The 19,150-nt window shown below is 35.9% G+C and overlaps 1 protein-coding gene, 1 long non-coding RNA gene and 2 pseudogenes across 4 annotated transcripts; all 4 read right to left on the bottom strand.

Moving 5' to 3' along the window:
• Positions 1 to 4,704: 4,704 nt before the first annotated feature.
• LOC104710324 (putative calcium-binding protein CML16 pseudogene) lies at positions 4,705 to 5,277 on the bottom strand (annotated as a pseudogene). Its single transcript, XR_015566322.1, has one exon. The product of XR_015566322.1 is annotated as a putative calcium-binding protein CML16 pseudogene (transcript).
• On the bottom strand, positions 4,705 to 6,648 carry LOC104710323 (uncharacterized; annotated as a pseudogene). The gene has a single exon (XR_015566321.1). The product of XR_015566321.1 is annotated as an uncharacterized LOC104710323 (transcript).
• A 2,546-nt stretch (positions 6,649 to 9,194) lies between these two features.
• LOC104710322 (uncharacterized) lies at positions 9,195 to 11,038 on the bottom strand. Its single transcript, XM_010426902.3, has one exon. The coding sequence runs from the start codon at positions 10,656 to 10,658 to the stop codon at positions 9,381 to 9,383; it is 1,278 nt and encodes a 425-aa protein (XP_010425204.2). The 5' UTR covers positions 10,659 to 11,038; the 3' UTR covers positions 9,195 to 9,380.
• Positions 11,039 to 14,787: 3,749 nt separating this feature from the next.
• On the bottom strand, positions 14,788 to 16,126 carry LOC104710321 (uncharacterized). Its single transcript, XR_002033443.2, has 3 exons — positions 15,731 to 16,126; positions 15,591 to 15,637; positions 14,788 to 15,493 (listed from the first exon to the last, which is right to left on the bottom strand). It is a non-coding gene; the product is annotated as an uncharacterized LOC104710321 (long non-coding RNA).
• Positions 16,127 to 19,150: the final 3,024 nt, after the last annotated feature.

Below are 19,150 nucleotides of genomic sequence, written 5' to 3'. Positions count from 1 at the left end.
GCTTTTTGATCAACAAACGATCCGTCAGCTCGAGTATGTGTCTTCATGAACACTTCAGCAAATGATACCGGACGGCCCAACTCTTCTTCCTACAAAGAAATTGTTAAATGTTAAAATCATGGAAACAAGGTGTTTAGAGTGTTATAATCATGGAAGCAAGGTGTTTAGGGTGTTATATCATGGAAGCAATGTTAAATTACCATTTCTTGATGAACTTGCACATATGATTTCTGACCGGCAAGGTGTTTGTGGACTCAAAGACCACCACGATCGGAGTTTCTGCACTGCGAGGCATTTGAGCTCCTCTCCATTACATCAGGTTCGTTCCAATGATCACACATCTCAGCCCACAGTTCTGCACTGGTGATCCAAACAGGTTGTTTACCACTGCTTTTAGCTTGACTAACAATGCCTTTCATTCGCTTCTTGGCTATCTTTAAGAACCCCTCTCTAACAAGCTCAGTAATCCCAGTATCCCAATAGAACTTCCGCTACATATTACAATTGAGTTAATGGTTAGTGATGATACTAAGTCAGTTATGAGAGATAATAAAACTTTGAAAGCTATAAGACATTACCGCAAATGTCCTGAAATATCTCTCTTGAATGTGTCTAGGAGTAACCTTCCAGCTGTAGTAAGGACCATCGAATTTCCTTCTAAATATTCCAGAGATCACCCGAGAAATTTTTCCTTTGTGTCTGTTAAACCTGTCACAAAACAAACACAATCAGTCTTAACCAATACAAAGTAACACAATCAGTATTATCGAAACAATCAAACACAACCTCTAACTTAATGAACAAAACGAAATTTACAATATCAATCTTAATCTCAAAACAAAACAAACAATATCAATCTTAATCTCAACTTAATCAACAAAACAAACAATCTAACAAACAATCTAACAAAGCGAAACCTGTGAATGTGATCGACAGACAGAACTGGGAGATTCTCACAAGGATTAAATTTACTAAGAGATCTAAACACATCCTCTAATTTACTCACAGTGTGGTTTCGCTTTGATTCTTTAACTAATCTTAATAAAACACAACCTCTAACTTAATCAAACAAAAACAGAGTCTCAACCTAACTCTAAAAGCAAAAAAACATTACCATAGAGTCTCAACGTCGGGGATGGGATCGACAGACAGAACTGGGAGATGTTGTCAGCCTGGAAGAGCTAGCATTGCATCTAACAAACCTTGGTAGTCTTGTTCGGCAGGATTAGGAATAGGGTTTTCTTCTTCGGCAGGATTGGGATTAGGGTTTACTTCTTCGTAATCCTCTTCTTGTTCTTGTATGAGTGGAGGAAGAGGAGGCGGTGGTTGAGGAGCAAGAACCGGTGCTTGCAAACCAACCCGCGGTGGTTGAGAACCAACCCGCGGTGGTTGGGAACCAACCCACAGTGGGGGAGAAGCAACCCGCGGTGGTGGAGAAGCAACCCGCGGTGGTTGAGAAGCAGGAGGCGTTTGTTGTGTCCTCGGCGGAAACTGGGACGGCATAGTTCTATACGAATTACTCACGGACTGAGAGCCTGATGGATTCGAGGAGTGAGACGACGTTCCGACACCACTTTGACCTCCGCGTGAAGTCGCACCATTGGAGGCCTGATTAACTGCGGCTCCAATGGGTTCCCTCGCACCAATGGAGGTCTGATTATCGGCGGCAGAACTGGGATCCCTCGCACCATTATAAACCCTAACACCTCCAGCAGATCTGGCTCCGCGACCCCTACCACCTCCAGCTGATTTGTCTCCGCGACCCCTACCAGCCATTAGAGAGAGTTGAGAAAGAGGATAGATTTGAGAGAAGAAGAGGCGAGATTGAGAGGAAGAAGAGAGATTCGAGAGGAGAAAGAAGAGAGAGTTGAAAGGTTTTCGAGAGAAATAGAAAGAGAGAAACAAGAGAATATGTTGTGTTCTTTGCCTAGTAATTAACGAAGAGGGGTCGCAAACTGGTCGCAAAAGAGACACATACTAAAAATTTGCCTAGTAATTAACGAAGAGGAGTCGCAAAGTGGTCGCAAAAGAGACACATACTAAAAAAAAAGGGGGGAATATTACGCGCCTAAACCTTGGCAAAAATAATAAAATGGTTAAAATTAGTAACACAATGGTCACAGAAGAGTAGCGAAATAGTCGCAAGTTCAGTAGCAAGATAGTCGCAAAAAACAAGAGTCCCAAAGCTAGTAACAAGTTAGTCGCAATTTGTTACCCTTTTGTGACTCTCCGAATTTGGTCACAATACAAATTTTTGGAATCTATAATTTTTGCACAATTCTATTGATATCAATCAACAATATGGACTCATGATTGTCTTATAGTGTATATAGAATAGTTTATGACCTTTAAATATTGTTTTTATATCTTTGTTTTGCAATTTTCATAGAATCCTAAACCTTCTTATAAAATAACATGTATACTCTTTACAATGATTAAGATATTATGAAATTTTTGTGTCTAAATACTAAAATGGAAAGCTTTGACAAAGTTTATATGACTGATATTGATCAATTCAAAGTGGAAATGTGTATAGAAACATGTTAACATTTAACTAATGTGAAATTTCAAATTCAACAAATCGAGAGTTGCTAAGGAGTCGCAAACCAGTAGCGAATTCAGGTGTTAGTCGCTAAACAGTCGCAAAAGAGTCTCTAGCTCAGGTGTTAGACGCTAAACAGTCGCAAAAGTAGTTGCACAGTGGTCGCAAGTTCAGTAGCAAGATAGTCGCAAAAAAGAAGAGTCCAAAGTTAGTAACAAGTTAGTCGCAATTTGTTACCCTTTTGTAACTCTCCGAATTTGGTCACAATACAAATTTTTGGAATCTATAATTTTTGCACAATTCTATTGATATCAATCAACAATATGGACTCATGATTGTCTTATAGTGTATATGGAATAGTTTATGACCTTAAAATATTGTTTTCATATCTTTGTTTTGCAATTTTCATAGAATCCTAAACCTTCTTATGAAATAACATGTATACTCTTTACAATGATTTAGATATTATGAAATTTTTGTGTCTAAATACTAAAATGGAAAGCTTTGACAAAGTTTATATGACTGATATTGATCAATTCAAAGTGGAAATGTGTATAGAAACATGTTAACATTTAACTAATGTGAAATTTCAAATTCAACAAATCGAGAGTTGCTAAGGTGTCGCAAACCAGTAGCTAATTCAGGTGTTAGTCGCTAAACAGTCGCAATAGTAGTTGCAAATAAGTCGCACATGTCGTAGCAAGTTCGTCGCAAAAAATAGGAGTTAGCAAGTTATCGATAAATAAAACTTGTGACACAAGTATACGTTGCAAAATCGTTGCTAATTTGTGACTCTTTGTGTTTTATAAATTACTGTCACTGAACAGTCTCAAAATGCGATTGTTTTGCGACTATATTGTTTGAGTCATAAATTTGCGACTGTTTTGCTTCTTTTTTACATTTAGTCGGGAAACAGTCGTAATTCAATTACTAAGTGGTCGCTATTTTTTGCGACTGAACAAAGAGTCACAACTCGTAGTCGCTAAATGCAGGTTTTCTTGTAGTGAAAGATCCAATAAAATTGAGATTTAAAAAAAAAATTAATTTTTAGATCTCAAAAACTAACCGCAATACTCTGACCACTTCGTCAAATATAACATTAAGATAATTAATTATAAGATAAAAGCAAAATTAAGTAAAATATACACAAAACATAATAAAAATAACAAAAAATAAATTCTGGTTGGAATTTAAGAATTTTTAGGAGTTAGGGCAGTGGTGACAACCGACAACAATGTTGTTCCATAACTAAAAAGGTATATGTTTCCACATAATTTGTACATCTTTGTTCCATTTACTGCCAGATCAATGTCTTCATTTGAGATATGTTGTATTTCTTACATTTTTCCTATTTGGTGAGATTTTTCTTTGATATTTTTTACAGAAAAAAAAAATTAACCTGTCAACTGATTACAAATTGGTTACCAATCAGAGCTAAAAACTTTTATCATAAATAAATGGATAGTTGTTTTGTCCAAAAAAAATGGATAGTTGATTTTTTTTTATTGATAGTAAAATTATTAATTAATCTGACCCTTTAAAAAAAAAAAAAAAAATCCATACGTCCACTCACCACTGTCCAGTCCAATGTATTTAGACCACACCGAAAAGCTAAGACAACAAATTTTGGAAATTCAGACAAAGAGAGAAGGATCCTGTGAGGTTCGATAAATTCCTATTTAATTTTTGTTTCGTCAACGATTTCAATTATTTAACTGTTTTGACCATTACAATGCTACACCATTGCAAGTTTACACCATTGCAATGCTACACCATTGCTATGTTAATCCAAATGCACCCATTAGCCATTACTCATATGCTTTTATCTTTTAAACCCAAATGCACTCAACAGTATATACCATTCGAAGTCCAAAAAACTCTAAATTTAATTTAAATGCAACTAAATTACTATAACTTTGCCAAATCACTTGAAATATTTTTATAACTTTGTCTCCCATCTTAAATTTTTGAAAAATCATTGATTATACTACACAATAGTATAGATTAAGTAGACTCATTAACAAAAGAAAAGATATTGGAATTTGCTTATACTTTCAATTTTTTTTGGTCAAAAAGTCAATCTTGACATGACATTTTTAATTAGTACTACCATTCTACCAAATTAAACCTTTACGTCACTCCACCAACGGATCACAAATTAATTAACAGAAGATTAACGCATTGTTAATTGCACAAGTTGCATGAAGACAAAAATAGTAAAAAAAAAACAAACAGAAAATAACTAATTAGGAAGAAGCAGTTAATCCAAGAAAATCAGAAGCAGATTTAGCCATAATATGAGAAAACTCATTGAAACTAATAACACCGTCACCGTTAGAATCAGCTTCCCTCATCATCTCCGTCAACTCACGGTAAGTCAACGGATGTCCCATTTTAGCCATTGACCCGGCAAGTTCCGCCGCCGTAATCGAACCGTTACCGTCGCGATCAAACGACCGGAAAACCTCCATCAGCTGCTCCTGGTTGATCAGAACCTCTTCGTTGAGATCAGGCAATATCGCCACGACAAGCTCGTCGAACTCGACGGATCCGTTGCCGTTGCGGTCGATTTGGTTTAAGAGGAGAGAGATCTGATCGCCGCGTGGTTTGATCCCTAGAGAACGGAGAAGCGCCGCGAGCTCAAGCTGTGTTAAGCTGCCGTCGTTGTTCATGTCGAAACGTGCGAAGATGTCTTTGAGTTGTTTGATTTGATCGGTTGGTTTTGTCGACGCCATTGATGAAAGGATTTGGAGTTCTTTCTTTTTCTAGGGTTTCATTTTGAAAATGTTGGCGATGAATAGTTACTTAAAGTAGAAGAAACCGCGTTTTTGGAGACGAAGTTGAAAGTAACAATAACTATTATTGATATATGTAGAGTTGAATAGTAAATTAGAAATTTAATTGCATTATCTAAAATTTTTAGATTGGTGCTATTTTCAATTATTGGATAAGATATTAATATGTGGAGACAAATTAAAGGAGGGATTGACGGTGAAATCATTAAATTGGAAATTGGGTAGGAAGCACAATCACACAGCTATATTCTTGTCTTATAATTATAATAATTTTTTTTTCTTTTGGTGATAAATATATTCAAATGGACCGGTACCGATTCTTTTATTTTATGTTTTGATGTTTTTTTATTTACCATATAAGAATTTTAAGGTGTATGTATTTGTAAAAAACTCAACAATAATCTAAGGTATTTTTGTTTTCCAAATTTCTACTTAACGTTTAGTCAGATTATTTCTAACATCTAAAAAAAATAGTTGAAGTATATATGTTTATGTTTTTATCATACAAGAATTTAGTTACCATTTATTATTCACCATCCGTATTATTAAACATACTAACTAAATTTATGTAATAGGTTTAAGTATAATAAATTTTGATCGTTGTGCTTTAAAGATTTGGAAATTAAAAATTTTCAAGACCATATGAATATGATATTGAATTTTATATGAGGTGGATATTAGTAGAGCAAGAACCTGTCAATTTATATGAAGTTTTCTTAAAGCAATATCATTTGTTAAAATTTTGAGTGGTATAGTAGTATGAATTACTTAAATTTGCAACAAGCACACTAAAAGAAAATTCCAACCTAGTGGATATCTTTATTTCGATATAATTTAGGTGAAGTTGTGAATATATAATCCAAGGAGTAGAAATTTTCTTCGACGATCTCATAACGACTTACAAATCTTAGGTCAAAGTTGGCATTACCACAATTTGACATTGACGAAGAATTTTGAACCCTCTCTTGTCCCCAGAAGCTTCCAAACAAAAACTCACCATTCTTTGAAAACTCCTCTAACGCTTGTTCAACTTCTTCTATACACCTAAGACCTTCCATCTCCATACTCATCATCATAGAATCTTTCCTCCATCCCGAATCAACCTCGGTATTTTCTTGACGACATTCGCAACAAAGCCCCATTCTTTTTATCTTTCGATTTATCCCCCCATTTTGTGTAACACTTTCTCGTGTTCTTGACCAGCTTTTGAGGAAGTCCAAGGAAGATGAAGATCGCGATCTGGAGAACAAGACAGTTGCAACAACACGATACAACGACGCAATCAGCTGCAAATGTGTTGAGATCTTCCATGGAATCTTGAATGAGAGAGTCGAATAAGAGATAGAAAGACAATATAAGAAGTTAAAGAACAAACTAAATCCTAACATATTTTGGGATATTTGGTTTGAAGAAACTCCTTTGTTCTTTGCTTCTATAAGGAAGGCATTGGGGAAAATTGCTAAGCAAGGATATAATAAATGAAGTTATATTTTAGATATATAATATAATGTGTGAACAGAAATTATGAGATTACGATAATCGTGGCTAATTTTTCCTTGAATAACACTCTACATTAAGTAAGCCATTCGATCAAGATATTCTTTTTTGGTAGGGTATGGCCGAAAGAAAATGGTTTTTGATCAAATTATTAAAATCATTTCTTTATCTTAACAAAAGAATAAAGTTTGTTTAATGAATATCGTATTAGAAACGTAGATTCCATTCGTCCTCGAAGCTGAAAATGAGCAAGTGATTACAAATCTTTCTGGAAATTAGCAATCGAAGTAATTAATAAAGTATTAAAAAGTTCATATAAATTGATAGAATGAGTGTGAATCCCTTGAAAGACATGACGTAATTCAAAACTCTTTGTGGAAAGCTGTCCATTGTGTACACGCTAAGTATATTTTCTTATAAACATCAAAAGCATAAGCTATGTGAATCGGTACATGAAGATACGATGACACATTGATACGTTTGGCAACAATATGCATTGACCTTTTTAAAACAAGACCATGCCTAACTGCCTAAGTATGGCGAAGATTAAAAAACAATAACAACTGGGCAAAATTAATCGATTCGTTTAAAGACTACGGAAATAAGAAACAGATGTTGAATAGTTGCTTTTATTGATCAAAATATCGATTGAAAAGTACAAGAAATCAAGCACAGTGAGTCAATCTATGAACTGAGTCGTGCGTCTTGAAGTTTTGTGAAGTATCTTGCCCTTGCTCTCGATTTCATCCCGTATCATAAAGACGTAGTTCCCTTTTATAGAGAAACCTTCCCAATCCTAATCCTCATGGGACTTGGATTCGTGTAACCGTCTCTTCATGATATAAGGCCGTTTTCCGATATTTCCTTCACAAGATAAGGTTATTTTCCAATATTCTCTTGATGAGATCAATTTCGAATATTCTCTTGACAATATCATTTCGTCAAGGAACACAGTCGGTGTCAAGGTCCAGTTACGGCCCGTATTGACTCAATGCTTGCCGTTACGGCCCATATCAATAGAATCTTCTAGAGAATACATAATTCTCCATTATTTATGGAATATATCATAATTATAATAAAAATTTTCTATTATAATTTATATGATTAAAATTATGCCCAACAACAACAACAAAAATTGTCATCAAGATGGAAATAGAAACATATAATAGGTAAGTAATTTGAAAAAAAAAGAAGAAGACGTTTTAAAACAAACGCTTGCCTTGCCTCATGAAGTTTTGGAAATGCTTAAAAGAGTTGTGTAACTCATTTGATCCTTGGGATCTCTCGGGCCAAAGTTATTGAAAATTTTCTCAAAGTTTGGGAATACAATAAGCTTCTTCTTTTCTTTGGGCTTACATGATTGGATATTTGCAGATTTGCTTATAGAAATTGGGCTTAATAAATTTGATTCATGAATATTGGTGGAAAGCAAAGTTTACAGAAGTCCTTTATTTTTGCAAATCGTTTGTGTAATATGGTAGCTCATAATTTGGCTAAATTTGATTTTAGTTAAGAATTATTCTGATTTTGTAAACCCGTCGTCTTGGCTCAAACAACTTATGTGTAAATGATTTGTCAAATTAAAAAAAATATATATATAATCGAAAGTTAGAATACGATGATCACGTTAAGGGAAAAAATAGAAGGCTTGCGAAAAAACGCCATCAACAAAACAAATGTACTCCGAGCAAGCTCTTCAAAGCGGTTTGCATTATATCACAAGTTAAAAACAGCAAACAGGATCGAGTGCAAGTGCTTATAGTACCAAAAATCTTTAGCCCTCTTAAAGGCATGAACTAAAGATTTCATGATTTCCGCAAGTGCTTATAGTACCAAAAATGTTGGAAGCACAAGAAATTAACACGTTAGAATGAGAAGAAATTTTAGATGTGAAGCTTGATCGTTCGAGCATAGCTTACGTTTGGGTTTGGACAGATTTTAAAAGCACGTTAATGTTTTTCAATGGAAGTGTGATTAGAGTCATGCATTGTCCTATATACATATATGCTCAAGACCACTCACGTTTTATCATATTATCTTTTGAGGTAAGTAATTTCATAGAAGTTCTATTATAATCCACTAGTAAAATTATCTTGATACTATGATTATAAAAAGAGACTTATGAACAAAATCAAAACTGAAGATGATACATAGCTCCAAGCAAACCAAAAGACATCCGAAACAAAACTACAATAAAAAATTATATTCTACTAAAACTTGAATTCGATCCGAAACCGAGAAAGCATACCATATATACCATTCTCCATTGTATACTATGCTTATATTAGTTTGACTATAAAAATCATTTTTGTAACCATAAATCAAGCTTAGAAACTCTTCCCAAGCTAACCAAACCGAAATAGCAAAACTTGGAGTTGGATATATATTAGTAAAAAAAAAAAAAAAAAAAAGACAAAACATAAATAGATGAAAAGAAAAAGATTAAATTAAAGCTGTTTTTTTTTTTTGACTAAGATTGACATCGGATCACACAAAACCAGCTCCATGTTTCATTATTATTAGATCCCATAAAAATTGTCTCTTCATTATGAATCTGTGTGATGATGAAGTTGATGTTGTTGATGATGATGATGATGATGATGTCCAAATATCCATTTCCATCCTTTGAAACTCTTTCGACTCTTTCTCATCTCTCCTCCATCTTTCCGACACGATCCTCCTCCTCCGTGTACCAATACGCCGTCGTTTACATCTCCTCCACCAGAAGAATCAAACTTAAGATCAATGAACCCTGGCTCTTCTCCTCCGGTGAAGTAACTACTCTCTTTCATTGACATTACCCTCCTCGTAAAATTCATCGCCATCGAATCACTTTTCCGATTCACCTCCGTCGTCTTCGTCGCCGCTTCGTAATTGCTCCTCCGTGGTGGAAGATTCTCCCTCCGATTATACTCTGTTTCACTAAAATTACTCCTCCGAGTTGGATACTCTGTTTCACTGAAATTACTCTTCCTCGCCTCGAAACCGCTCCTTCGCGGCGGCTCCGACTCACTGAAATTACTTTTCCGATTCTCCGTCGTCGTCTCACTGAAATTACTCTTCCTCCCTCCTTCGAAGTTACTCCTCCGATGCTCCGTCGTCTCGCTGAAGTTACTCTTCCTCCCTTCGAAATTGCTCTTCCTAGGGTACTCTGTTTCGCAAAAACCTAATCCGCCATTAACACTCGAGCTTCTCGCGGCGGAGAACGCACCGGAATACGAAGACCCGTCTTCCTCCGATCCGATACAATACAAATCCTTACCACGGAAACTACAGAGCGATCTCGATCTCGAGACTCCTAGTTTCTTCACATCATTGTTATAATCCAAACCCCATGAATCATTGTTACTGTTCTTCTCAAAATCTCTCTCCTTTTTCAGATTAATCTTTCTGAAAAATCTTCCGATCTTCGAGAATCTATGATTCTTCGTCCTCTTATTAATCTCAACGCAACTGCTACTACTCCTCTTGAACACCACCACTTCCTCTGTTTTCCTCTGTTTCGTCTCTTTCCTCTGTTTCGCCCTCTCTTCATCGATGAGGGAAGAGATCCGGACAACGTTTTCTTCGGGGACAGAGTCTACGGCGGCGTTAGAGGTTCGAGTGGGAGAGATATCGGAACAAGAGCAAGAAGAGAGTCGCTGCTCGCCGCATTCGGAGCAGACGAGATTGACTAATCTGTCGTTGAGACAGTACGGACAAATTCCGACGCCGGAGGAAACTGATGGATGTTTCCGGCAAGTGAACTCCGAGGGAGTGCTGTAATATAACGAAACGTCTTCGTTTCTTCGTTCCATTGCTGTTCTCTTTCCTCTTTCTTTCATTGCCAAAAGCCAAAATCAAGAAACAGAACAGTTTCCCAAAAAAGAAATTAAGAAACAGAGCAACACAGAGAAAAAGTTTCCAAATTTGGGATTTGTTTTTGGTGATTGAAGATCCAGAGAAGTGGAGATGACGATCAGATCTTAAATTAGAGTTTGTTTTTAAAAAAGCTTTTTCTTTATCTCTGATTTTGATAGATGAGGGAGAGGATTTTTGAAAGAGTGAGAAAGTGTAGTGACGCCTTAGCTATAGGCTTCGAGAGTGTTTGCTTTAGCTTTACGTTTTCATTTTTCTTTTCTTTTTTTTTTTTTATTTTTCTTCCCCTTTTCAATTGCCCCACAAATTTTGTTCAAATTTATTTCATTTTAAAAATGACTGGTTTTATTACTTTTATTAGTATTGTTTATTATCTCAATTATTTCCATGATTATTGACATCATATCCTCAAATTTGGCCAAAGTTTACGGTTAAAAATATTTTTTTTAATGGAAAATGATAATGATATGGAGAATCAGAATTTGATTGTGAGAATCGAGAGCGGTAATTAGCATTGGGATTATGAAATAATTTAGGAAAATCATATGAGAAGATTCGTTAGAAAACGTATAGTTAATTTGTTAAAAAAAAAAAAAGTTAGGGAAAGAAAAGGAAAAAGAAAAAGTGTATGATCAAGAAAGCACCTTAGGCTTGTTTTTTCTTTTTGTGTGTTTTTGAAATTGGTAAAGCCGAGGACAAAATTTTAGGTATCAAACTCAAATTTATATAAGTTTTGGTAAATTATGATTACAGTCGAAGTTATTAGTCTCTTCTGTAAGAAGAATCAATAACTAAGTTTGCCAAATTTACAAAGCAACTAGTTTGAACTAGTGCTGGGCACGGGACGGGTACCCTTGAATTTTCTCCGACCCATTACTCGTTCCGACCTTAACGGGTAACAGAAAAAATTTACTCATACTCGACCCTTAAATAATGGGTACCCGGAGAAACGGGTACCCGGTAAAAAATAATTGACCCTTTACTTGTCCCGACCCTTTATTATTACCCGGAAAACGAGTACCCGATAAAAAAATGTTAATAATCGCAATAATAATTTTATCTTTTGAAATCCAAAAAAATGAAAAATTCATAAATTTATGCAATATATAGTTCCAAAATTATAAAATTACGAATTTTGAAAATAAAAATAATATATTAATTCAGTTAGGCTAAGTTGAACTTAGGTTTTAACTCTAAATCTATAAATTAATAATAAATAATAATAATAATAATACAAAATATTAACGGGTATTTACGGGTCGGGTAGCAAAACGGGTAAAAGACCGAGTAACGGGACGGGTATTGAAAACTAAACTAATACCCTATACTCGTCCCTTACTCACGGGTAATATAAATATAATACCCTTTACTCGACCCTAAAGCTGCGGGTACCCTTCTTTTTGGGACGGGTACAAGCCGAGTAACGGGTCGAGTACGGATAACGGGTATTAGTGCCCAGGCCTAGTTTGAACTGTGTGTGTGTTTTTTTGTTGTTGTTGTGGTATCTTTTTATCACATTCATTGTGTTGGATTTAATTTACGGTATCAATCAATATATAAGACAAAAACAAAAGTCACAAAATTATTAAAAGAGACTACAAAGAATATATTTTTTTGGTTTTAATTTTAAGATAAAGGTAGAGATGTTTGATTTAGACAAGATGGCATTTTCTAGAAATAAGTCGGTTCTAGTCATTTTGTATGGCTGATTCTATGCGAACATGCACGTCAATGTTTTAAATTGTCCAAACATATCTATATGAATCCAAAAACATTATTGCACAAGTAGACAAAAACGAAAAAGGAATAAAATGCAAGAGAATGAAATAACAAAATTGAATACAGGAAGAAATATATGTGGAGACGAATGAACGAACTGATCATGCGTTTGCCATTTGTAATTTTAGAAGTCAGTATTAATCCTCTTGTCAATTTCTTTAATTAAGTCACTTCCTTGTACCCCATAAACACATGCAAAATATACATCCAACCATAATGATGTGATTATATCCTAATTTCATATCGTTTTTGTAAAACTAAAAATGGTATACTGTGTGCTGCAACGGTAACACAAATAATAGAGATTAGTTTTGTAGGACTTTTTTTTGTTGTCATGTAACAAAAATAAGTTGCATAAAGAGTTTTGAGAAATAGACAAGATATGACTAGTTTCGTAGGATCTATTTGATTTTTCTTCGTTTTATTAGTATTATTATAGACTCTTCTAATGATTAAAATTGTGCATGCTTTGTCCTTTTTAAGTTTTACAATTTAGTGTCTTCATTATATAACATCATTTTATTGCTAACATTATCTTAACTTTTTATGAAATGATACAACGTGAATATAGTAAATTCTGGGTATATAATTTGTGTGATAGTGTAATTTCCGATTTGAGGAAAGATATTCGTAAGTTTTAAAACACTAGGGTCAAATCAAACTCATTTCTTTGGGTTTCGTGGGTACAATAAATACTAGAATCATATACTAAAAACCAAGAAAAAATAAGTTTGACTTTCGTAAAAATAAATTAATTACCAATCATCTCTTGAAAGCATAACATATAACCCGAGGCATGGTATGGCCCAAGATCATCATTTTTTTCTATTTTTTAAGTTGATTTCGGGTACATACTTCATACATGTGTCGTGCGGTGTGTTTATTCTACAAACAAAACACACGAAACGTAGTAAACAAATTAAAAAAAAAAAAAAAAAAAATACTACTTGAAATAGAAACGTGAAATTTTCGAGAATGTTTTTGTCTCTCTAGAGTTATGTATATCGGACATGGACTCATGCCTTTAATGTTTAGCGTGACGTGGGGGACTTTGCAAATATTTACTCCATTGTCTCTCTCAACTCTTATGTTTTGGTATTTCTTACTAGCTAGCATATTACAAACTCTCTCATACACACAAAAGTCAGTTTATCGGAACATTCGTCACAACTCACAAACTTAAGGTTAAAAACAAAAAAAAACTTCATAAACATAACCATAGCGTCGGCAAAGAAAGAACATTCTTTTTCAAATTTGGCAAAATTTTGATGAAATTATTAACACATTTTGATAAAAAAAAATTTTAAAATAGAAGAGCTCAGAAATATGGGTGGGTAAAAAAGTGAGATAATGCAAAAGTCAGCACGCCCCTAGGCAGCATGCTTGAGCAATAGACATCATTTGAGACATGTCAATGTTCTAAGGTATGTTTTGTCTCTTTTTTTTTATAAAAAATATTCCTGCATATTTTTTCTTACAAAATAAATAAACTTAATTTAATAAGTAAGTATTTTTTTTGTTCTACGTATGTATCTCTGTGTTTAAAAAATAATCATTGTGTTGTATTGTTCCGTTGCTCACTAATTATATTGTTTGTGTTTCTATGATTGGATTATTCATTTATAAAGAGACAAGATCTTGCTTTTCTCGTTAACTTAATTTTAATTAATCTTTTTTCCCACACAGTTTACATTTTGGCATTCCAGTGTCGGTCCGGTTTAAGGTGTTTTTAAACATGCTCCAAAACTAGCCGCATCGGCTCTTGTAATGGACCTGAACCCTTCCATGTTTTACAGTATACATTATACAGCAATAGATCACAGCAAATGGTGTGAACCACCTTCCTAACATGTTCACATGTCAAAGTTCCAATAGAAGAAGGGCTAAGGAATATTTTCCAAGCAACAATATAGAAAAACGGTTCTACATGAATAACATTAAAGAGTATACATCCAAAAGCATATCGATCAATTATTTTAGTTGCGAAGTAACGAAACATTCAGAAACATTCAGATTTGTGTTGGGATTTGCATTTATACTTCAAAGTTCAAACCATATTTATTCTTAATTGATCCAAAGCCTAAAAGATTCAATAACAACATCACAAAACCCTGAGAGAGGTTTGAAAGAAAGAAAGCGATGTGGAGAAGCATAACTACGGCTTTCACAAATTTAATGGCACGATTTTGCTTTAGGGTTTCGTCAGCTTTGGTTCGGTGATTCCTTATTCTCATCACTGATTAACCGAAATCGATCTGCCGGAGAATTGTGATTCAAATCAAACGCTGCTATAGAATTCACGAAGGATATGAAAGATGAAGAAGGAGAGATTTCACATCATCATTCACGCGTCCATGGGCGAATTCACATGAATTTGTTTAATTAGGACACAAAAACGTTTAAGAGTCACTTCACACTTACAAAGCATATTTTTTTACCACTTCTAATATTTTCCAATGGATCGTAAATTTTAATGCTTTGGATGATTGATTACAAAGCTCATCATCGTGCGTTAGTACTACAAGTTACTTACACGGTTGAGATCTTCTTTACTTTTACATTCTCTTGTAGTCTTGTCTGCTAAACTGCTGGACAAACGAATAAGATGTCTTCACTTCACATCATTGGCCGAGTAGGGGTAACGGAGGCAAAACTAGCCGCATCGGCTCTTGTATAAGTTCAGTAAGCTGGCTTCTGGGACCTCGTAAAAGCTCCATAACAGCATTGTTGTGAACACAGTCTATTTTCTATATTAGCGAATATATGCGGTGCAAATATTTTCTACAAAAGTGAAGCAAACCCGTAAGAAACAACCCATCTTCATAAATGAAAGAGCATATAAGAAACAAAAGTACCCACACCAGCTTTGAATCAGCAACAGCTAAGGTTTCACCATCACAGTTTGCTTTCAAAAACTTGCGTAGACCCTTTGCTTGGAGTTCCCTCAAGCAATTTAGCCACAGCTTCAAGATCGAGCTTCAGATGTGTTGTCAAGCTTGTCAAAAGCTTTAAGCTTAACCATCTGTAACAACACCAAAAATGCTATGAAAAAAACCTAAACCAATAATATAAGCCAGTCTCTAAATATAAGAACTATGTATAGAAACAGAAGAAATCACCTTTCGGGCTGACTCTGCAGTCATGAGTTCAACTCATTACCCAAATCCTATAAAACAACCAAAATTTACAAACTTAGAATAAAGACAATCGATACATAGACCAGGTGAATTGAACACAGCACAAGGATGAAGATAATAACCTCAACATTAGAGAGCTTTCCTTCCTTCAAGACTCTAACGAGGGCAAAACCACCTGGCGTCTCAAACAGTACTAGCATTTTCACAACTCAACGTCTCAAAGTAACCATACTTCCAAAGTTCTTCTTTAAGGAGCTACAGAAACTAAGCTAGTAAGAAACCATATTCAAGAAAAAGCCTTCGTCAAGTTTACAAATCATGATCTATGGGAAAAAAAAAAACAGAGTATATTACTCTGTTCAAATTCTTCAAAATCCGACGGAGGGACAAAATTTCACTAAGCTTTTGGGGCTATACAATGGAATTTTGTTTTTCCTTGAGTGTACAGAAAGATGACAAGTTACTCAATCAGAGACAATAAGATTAAAAACAAGAAAGACTCAAGGAAACTCGCAGACAGACTTAAACAAACGAGTACCAAGTTTCTTCAAGTGCCTCTTATCTCTTAATCATCCATTTCTAGAAGCAATCAGTCCCATTTCAGGGTCTATCTGAAGCAAACTGTTGTCAAACCCTGAAATAGAGGCAGCTAGGTCCACAACAACATTAAAGGCTTATGAGAGCTCCTCTTTGTTGAACTTGTTCCAAGCTTACTGTACGATGTAAATCAGTTTATGAGTAAGGTTTGTAGAATCTATGCAAGAGACAAGAAACTTAACCGTATTTCTTCAAAATTACTAACACAGATACACGTCCAACTACTAATAAATCTTTTTTAAAACACTGTTTCCATAAAACTCTACTGATCGGAGGGAACTAAACCATCAAGATTCTTCTGTCAACATTCATCTACATTAGAAGATTCTAGAAAGAGAGCTGCTCATAATAGAATAGATCCACAAATAAAATAGTCTCACAAATCCTCTGAAAAGCAGAATTAACAAGAATACAGTCGTTGGTAATTCAAAAACCAACAAGGAGTCTCTATGTAGATATAACTAAAAGATATTGTCAAAAACCTTATTCGGTATAAAAGGTTTTCTTATTTCTCTAGTTGTGTAGGCGAAGCCTTATATACAAGTACAATATTGAACCTAATACCAAAGTATGGAAATAACCCAAATATACAACATGTTTATGTTAATTACATAGATGAGCCCTGTCTCATAATACCCCTCCGCAAGCTGGAGTATGGAGATCACAAATACCCAGCTTACGAAAAAACGCATCAAACTCCTTGCGACCAAGAGCCTTCGTAAGAATATCAGCCAACTGAACCTTAGTCGAAACATGCTGCGGTGCAATAACACCTTTAACAATCTCATCCCGAACAAAATGACAGTCCGACTCAATATGTTTTGTTCGTTCATGGAAAACAGGATTCTTACTCAGGTGAATAGCAGCCTCATTATCACAATGAAGTGGCACAGGAGCAGAACAATCAACGCCCATGGAGACAAGAACCTCCCGCAACCACAAAATCTCACAGACAGTCTCCGACATGGCCCGGTACTCTGCTTCAGCCGAAGACCGAGAGACAACATCCTGTTTCCGTGTCTTCCAAGAAATCGGAGAACCACCCAATTGAATAAACCAAGCCGTGAGTGATCGCCGTTGCAACGGACAACTGTTATAGTCAGCATCACACCAAGCCGAGAGAGAGAGATCAGTACCAGCTCGAAGCAAAATTCCCTGACCCGGATTCCCTTTGAGGTAACAAACAACCCGACAAGCTGCCTGCCAATGTTCCTCTTTCGGAGCATTCATAAACTGGGACAAAATATGAATGGCATAGGAAAGATCCGGGCGAGTGACAGCAAGATAAATGAGGCGACCAACTAAACGTCGATAACGAAAAGGATCAGGTAACAACTCACCGGCGACTGTAGCCAAGTGATGATTTTGTTCTATCGGATGAGAAACCGGTTTAGCGCCGAGTAAGCCCGTGTCAGAGATAATATCAAGCGTGTACTTGCGTTGAGAAAGATACATGCCTGTCGAGTTTCGAGCCACTTCAATACCCAAAAAATACTTAGAAATACCAAGATCTTTCATATGAAAACAAGAACTCAAGTATTCTTTAAACGCAGTGATGACCATAGACGAGCTCCCGGTAACAATAAGATCATCGACATACACAAGGACATGAATGCGACGATCATCAGCAGCAAAAGTAAACAAGGAGTAGTCCTTGTGACTCTGAGTAAAACCATAGTCCTTAAGAGCAGTCGAAAGCTTCGAAAACCAACAACGAGGCGCCTGCTTGAGACCGTAAAGAGACTTGTGTAGACGGCAGACTTGTGTTTTATCAGCAGTACGGAAACCCGGAGGAGGACGAATGAAGACTTCTTCTTCCAAATCACCATGTAGAAAGGCATTATGGATATCCATTTGACGCACCTCCCAATCTCGAGAAACCGCAACCTCCAAAAATGACCGCACCGTCGTCATCTTACAGACAAGTGCGAAAGTCTCTTTATAATCGAGACCCTCAGTCTGATGATTACCGAGAACCACAAGGCGAGCCTTGTAACGCTCAAGTGTTCCATCAGATCGGTATTTCAAAGTAAACACCCATTTGGAACCAAGGGCTTTCTTCCCTGGAGGCAAAGTTTCAACCGTCCACGTACCTTGGTCTTCAAGAGCTATGATTTCAACATGAACCGCTTCACGCTAATTTTCATCTTCGAAAGCCTCAGCATATGTGCGAGGAATAACACCCGCAGTGATCGCAGCAAGAAACGCACGATGATTGGCCGAGAACTGAGAACAATCCACATACGAGTCAATCGGATACCAACTAGATTCAAATAAAACATCCTCATGTTCCAAATGAGTCGTGTTAGTCACGTAACCATCAAGACGTTTAGATTTAAACTTCTCACGACATCCTCTTCCCATAGGAGCAGCATCATCATTATCATCATCAACAGAAGAGATAATACACTCATAGGTCTCAGCAGAGACATCGGGAGAAACAGGGGATATCGGAGAAAACGAGTCATCACTCTCTGGTGAGGACAACGTAGGACTCACAGAAGGAGATGCCGGAGAAGAAACATCCGGTATAGTAGGATCAGTGATGATCCCCGGCCGAGACCTCAACACGAGGACTATCTGCAGGTGCAACTGCAGTAGGCAGAGTCGGAGCCAAAAATTCATCCTCATCATCCGGTATAGGAGAGCAAGGAGTCAAAAAAGTCAAGGGAGTAGGAGACTCCAAAGAATTCTTAGCAAAAGGATATTCATTCTCAAGAAACACAACATCACGGGATGTAGAAATCACACCACTCTCAAGATCATATATCTTCCAACCCTTTTTCCCGTAAGGGTAACCAAGAAAAACAGAGCGATTGCTCCGAGAAGCAAACTTATCGCCGCCATGTCGTTGATTATGTGCATAGCATAAGCAACCAAACACTCGTAAATGATTCATAGGCGGTAGTCTGTTGTAGAGCATCTCGAATGGAGTCTTACCTTGT

The sequence above is a fragment of the Camelina sativa genome, chromosome 9 (genome assembly GCF_030686135.1).
Source record: "Camelina sativa cultivar CO46 ecotype springtype chromosome 9, ASM3068613v1".
NCBI classification, from domain to species: domain Eukaryota; kingdom Viridiplantae; phylum Streptophyta; class Magnoliopsida; order Brassicales; family Brassicaceae; genus Camelina; species Camelina sativa.
This window is presented reverse-complemented; position numbering and strand designations above follow the sequence as displayed.